The sequence below is a fragment of the Rattus rattus genome, chromosome 2, assembly GCF_011064425.1.
Source record: "Rattus rattus isolate New Zealand chromosome 2, Rrattus_CSIRO_v1, whole genome shotgun sequence".
Classification (NCBI taxonomy): Eukaryota; Metazoa; Chordata; class Mammalia; order Rodentia; family Muridae; genus Rattus; species Rattus rattus.
Genome location: NC_046155.1, coordinates 102,470,586 through 102,476,290, shown reverse-complemented (window position 1 = coordinate 102,476,290; position 5,705 = coordinate 102,470,586). Strand labels below are relative to the sequence as shown.

General features: G+C 42.4%; 1 protein-coding gene across 1 annotated transcript; it reads right to left on the bottom strand.

Annotated features, from left to right (window-relative positions):
- Positions 1–2,993: 2,993 nt before the first annotated feature.
- On the bottom strand, positions 2,994–3,938 carry LOC116894041 (olfactory receptor 52B4-like). Its single transcript, XM_032895761.1, has one exon. The coding sequence runs from the start codon at positions 3,936–3,938 to the stop codon at positions 2,994–2,996; it is 945 nt and encodes a 314-aa protein (XP_032751652.1).
- Between the last annotated feature and the right edge of the window lie 1,767 nt (positions 3,939–5,705).

Here is a 5,705-nt window from a genome sequence, read left to right as displayed (position 1 = left end):
GGTTCAGAGCTAAACAAAGAATTCACAGCTGAGGAATGCCGAATGGCCGAGAAACACCTAAAGAAATGTTCAACATCTTTAGTCATAAGGGAAATGCAAATCAAAACAACCCTGAGATTTCACCTCACACCAGTCAGAATGGCTAAGATCAAAAACTCAGGTGACAGCAAATGCTGGCAAGGATGTGGAGAAAGAGGAACACTCCTCCATTGTTGGTGGGGTTGCAGACTGGTACAACCATTCTGGAAATCAGTCTGGAGGTTCCTCAGAAAATTGGACATTGAACTGCCTGAGGATCCAGCTATACCTCTCTTGGGCATATACCCAAAAGATGCCCCAACATATAAAAAAGACACATGCTCCACTATGTTCATAGCAGCCTTATTTATAATAGCCAGAAGCTGGAAAGAACCCAGATGCCCTTCAACAGAGGAATGGATACAGAAAATGTGGTACATCTACACAATGGAATATTACTCAGCTATCAAAAACAACGACTTTATGAAATTTGTAGGCAAATGGTTGAACTGGAAAATATCATCCTGAGTGAGGTAACCCAATCACAGAAAGACATACATGGTATGCACTCATTGATAAGTGGCTATTAGCCCAAATGCTTGAATTACCCTAGATGCCTAGAACAAATGAAACTCAAGACGGATGATCAAAATGTGAATGCTTCACCTCCTTCTTTAAAAGGGGAACAAGAATACCCTTGGCAGGGAAGAGAGAGGCAAAGATTAAAACAGAGACTGAAGGGACACCCATTCAGAGCCTGCCCCACATGTGGCCCATATATATATAGCCACCCAATTAGACAAGATGGATGAAGCAAAGAAGTGCAGAAGTGTAGATCGCTCCTGAGAGACACAGCCAGAATACAGCAAATACAGAGGCGAATGCCAGCAGCAAACCACTGAACTGAGAATAGGACCCCCGTTGAAGGAATCAGAGAAAGAACTGGAGGAGCTTGAAGGGGCTCGAGACCCGATATGTACAACAATGCCAAGCAACCAGAGCTTCCAGGGACTAAGCCACTACCTAAAGACTATAAATGGACTGACCCTGGGCTCTGACCTCATAGGTAGCAATGAATATCCTAGTAAGAGCACCAGTGGAAGGGGAAGCCCTGGGTCCTGCTAAGACTGAACCCCCAGTGAACTATACTGTTGGGGGGAGGGCGGCAATGAGGGGAGGATGGGGAGGGGAACTCCCGTACAGAAGGGGAGGGGGAGGGGTTAGGGGGATGTTTGCCCAGAAACCGGGAAAGGGAATAACACTCAAAATGTATATAAGAAATACTCAAGTTAATAAAAAAAAAAGAAATGTAAATGAGAAATACCCAACTTAATAAAGATGGAGAAAAAAAAAAAGAAAGAAAGAGCATTTGCTCTGTATGACGTCACAAGTGCCTCTGCGGTAAAAGGCTTCAGCAGTGTTCAGCAGGTGTCTGTTTGTGCTGTCTGACCTGAATCTGATCTGCTTGGGTGGAGTACCTCTTGCTCTTTCTTAGCCCCTGAACTCAGCTCTTTGCACAGTTCTTTGAAATAGAGTCTTTCCTCAGCTTCTCAGACGTCATTGTCCTGAAATGCACAACACTTTTGTGGGGAAAGAGCATAGAAAGGAGAAAATAACAAAAACCACTAGAATTTTAACTACAGCTGATATTTCTCAAGTACATGTATTATTAAATATATTCTCTGTGAAGAAGAGAGTGCATGACATCCATTCCATAGTGTTTATATATTTTTAAATGTTAGATATTGTTAATAAGCAAAAATGTGTTTATGTACAGAGTAAGCCCTCCTTATTTATAAACTCTATGTCAATTGATTCACCAAATAACAGAAAATGTTTGGAGCAGAAACATTTTTATACTAGACATATGCAGATCTTTTGATTTTGTCATTACCCATAAACAATACAGTATAGAGACTGTATTCACAGTATATAGATTGCATTAAGTGTTATCAATAATCCAGAGACAACTTAAAATACAAGAGAAAGCATGCACAGGTAATATGCAAATGCCAAGCCATTTTTATAAGACTTGAGTCTCCCAATATTTGGTAGCCATAAGGAAATCTGAAATCAGTCTTCCACAGTACCAAACTTGACTGTTGTTGGTTTGGTTTGGTTTGGTTTGGTTTTTTTAATTGTTGAGTTTTTTGTTTTATTTTGTTATGTTATGTTTTCTTTTTTTGGTCAACTTATGAGCACAGGGGTTAAGGAGATGGCTCAGGACATAAAGTGCTCATGGCAAAAAGCACGCATGCCTGAGTTTGGGTCCTCAGAACCCACATGAAAGCCAGATCGAGTACCTGACGAATGTCAGTGCCCCCTGAGAGCAGTTAGATGGATAGCCTGACTTCCTCAGTCTTCTTGCAGCAGACACCACCTCTCATGAACCACAGAACTCTCCTCTCACAACAAGTCATCAGATTCAGGTTTCCCAACGTTGATCTGCAAACGTTTAACCACATAACTTACAGGCCCCAGCCACAGCTGCACTCAGTCTAAGTAAGTTTTCACGTTCTAAGAAGTGAGTGCAGAGCCCAGGAGTCACTGATCCCGGATGTCACTTCACTAGAACGAAGGGCATGAAAGAATGAAATGTTCTGTGCAGTTTCCCAGAGATATCATCAGTGTCCCAGAACTGCAGAAACTCCGTGGACCAAATTCCAAAGCAACAGAGTGTCCTTATTTACTTCATCCTCTTCCAAACCCCATGCTAGTGTCAGGGGAACATGGTGTCTTGACACAATTCTAGCTACCCAATGTCTGCATGGAAGGGACCTTGTTCAGTACACTGTGTGAGAACATGGCGGTGTTCTCATGGGTTGAACCAGAGCGTATATTTGTCAGCTTCCCTGTAAAGTTGCTCTATGCAGAACGCAATGAGGTATGTGTCAGCTGACCCATCCCATCTACCAGCTCCAAAGATAACTCAACACAAAACTGTAGATGCCACAAACTGAGTTTTTGACCCAAATTCACTTATTGTTTGTAAACAAGACATGAACAATCTGCTCCTGGATTTGCTTGGTCTTGATTCCGTAAATGATAGGGTTCAGCATAGGTGGAGCCAGAATGCAGACATTAGCCAACAGGATGTGGATGTGAGGTGGGATGTGGCGCCCAAACCTCTGTGTAAGTGTTGTGAAGATCCCAGGGCCATAGAAGAGGATAATGACGCAGACATGGGAGCCACATGTGTTGAGAGCTTTGTGGCGAGCATCCTGGGAAGGCATGCGGAAGATGGAACGGAGGATCAGCACATAGGAAACAAAAATTAAAACAACATCTAAGACCACTGTGGATATTAGGACAGAAAAACCATACCAAATGTTTACTCGGATATTGTTGCAAGCATATTTAGCCAAGCCTATGTGTTCACAATAGGTGTGTGGAATAATATTATTTTTGCAAAAAGTTAGTCTTTTCAGAAGAAATATTATGGGGAAAATTGTACCGTAGCTTCTCAGAAAGATGGCCATTCCAATTTTCCCAATCAGGGAATTTGTGAGAATGGTGCTATATCTCAGGGGGTAACAAATGGCAATGTAGCGGTCAAAGGCCATCACCAGCAAGATCCCAGACTCAGAGATGAAGGTGGAGTGGAGGAAGAAGAGCTGAGTGATGCAGCGATCCAGGGAGATCTCCCCAGCGTGAAACCAGAAGATGGACAAAGCCTGGGGAACTGTGGATGTGGACAGCACAATGTCTGCCCCCGCCAGCATGCAGAGGAAAAAGTACATGGGTCCATGGAGACTAGTTCTTGTGAGGATAACAAAGATAAGCAGGCTGTTCCCAAGCAGGGCAGTGACATAGGAAATGAAGAAGGGGATGGAAATCCACATGTGCTGGTCCTCTAAGCCAGGGATGCCCAGCAAGCGGAAGGCTGTGTGACTTACAACAGTGTGGTTTAAAGTAGTCATACCGGGCTGGAGAGATGACTCAGCCGTTAAAGGCTAGGCTCACAATGAAATATATAAAGTAGTCATACCCAGAAAACCTTCTGCAGATACAATCCTCCAGTTACAGAGCTGGGAGAAAATATGTATTTTTTGTGCTATCACTGGGAGCTTTTGTAGCTTTCCACACCTTCCATCTTCTTTGAATATGTAAACAAGAAACACAAAGGAGAAAGATGATCTACGCTCCAATGAGAGACATCATTCTGCACACCTCAGTGACAAACAATCAAACCGTACACAGGATGAGTCATTGATGCGTGGGGAGCTGGACCTTGAATGTTAGCAGCAAACCATAAGGTGAGGAATAAAAGAGAAGAGAAGCAGTGGAAGCTAACATAGAGCAATGGACAATGGTTCTGAAATATTCTCAGTCCAAAGTAGCTGAGAGGTGGGGGAGGGGATGGCTGGATGCCAGATACTTTCCTTTCAATAAAGATTTTGAGCACTCATTCACCCTAAACCCTTAACTTTTACAAACATCTTAAAGCCATACTTATAGTGACTGATCACTCACAACACACACACACACACACACACACACACACACACTCACACACTCACACACACACACACACACACACACACACATTGTGGATGTGTTTTCTAGAACACTAACTGACTGTAGATATCAGACCCTAAAAGGACATTGATATTCCAGGAATACAGTATATCTGAGCATTAACACAGCACCGAGGAATCAATCACATTTATTAAGCATCACTTCAAACAGGCTACACACTTTTTTTTTTTTTTTTTTTTTTTTTTTTTTTTATTCTTCGTGGAGGGGTGATGATCCAAGGCTTTTCCTGCTTTGTGCTGAGAGGCACATGAGGTTCACTTACCACACGTCACCAATGAGGAACTGACACGAGCGAGACTGGAAAGGCCTCTGACCTCGCCACTTGGTTCATTTATGAAGGTAAATAGAAGACATATACTTGGTGTTTTTTCTTTTTATTTTTGAGATTACAATATAATTACACCACTTTGCCTCTGCCTTTCCTCAATCCAGTCCTCTGAAATATCCCTCCTCTCTTTCAAATTCATAGAATCTTTTTTCATTAATTGCTATTACATGAATATATATTTCTCAAGTTACCCACACAGTCTGTATAATGTCTCCTACTCTCTGCATTCCTACGCTGATTATATTTTTTGAGGGCAAAAGACTCTTAAGAAGTGGTGGTCTGCAATGGCTTATGCTCTACGATCAAGAATCGACAAATGGGATCTCATAAAACTGCAAAGCTTCTGTAAGGCAAAGGACACTGTGGTTAGGACAAAACGGCAACCAACAAATTGGGAAAAGATCTTTACCAATCCTACAACAGATAGAGGGCTTATATCCAAAATATACAAAGAACTCAAGAAGTTAGACCGCAGGGAGACAAATAACCCTATTAAAAAATGGGATTCAGAGCTAAACAAAGAATTCACAGCTGAGGAATACCGAATGGCCGAGAAACACCTAAAGAAATGTTCAACATCGTTAGTCATAAGGGAAATGCAAATCAAAACAACCCTGAGATTTCACCTCACACCAGTGAGAATGGCTAAGATCAAAAACTCAGGTGACAGCAAATGCTGGAGAGGATGTGGAGAAAGGGGAACACTCCTCCATTGTTGGTGGGGTTGCAGACTCCCTACAACCATTCTGGAAATCAGTCTGGAGGTTCCTCAGAAAATTGGACATTGAACTGCCTGAGGATCCAGCTATACCTCTCCTTG

Coding starts and splice junctions, on each gene's coding strand:
- LOC116894041 (XM_032895761.1), bottom strand. CDS start 3,938: ATGACTACTTTAAACCACACTGTTGTAAGTCACACAGCCTTCCGCTTG.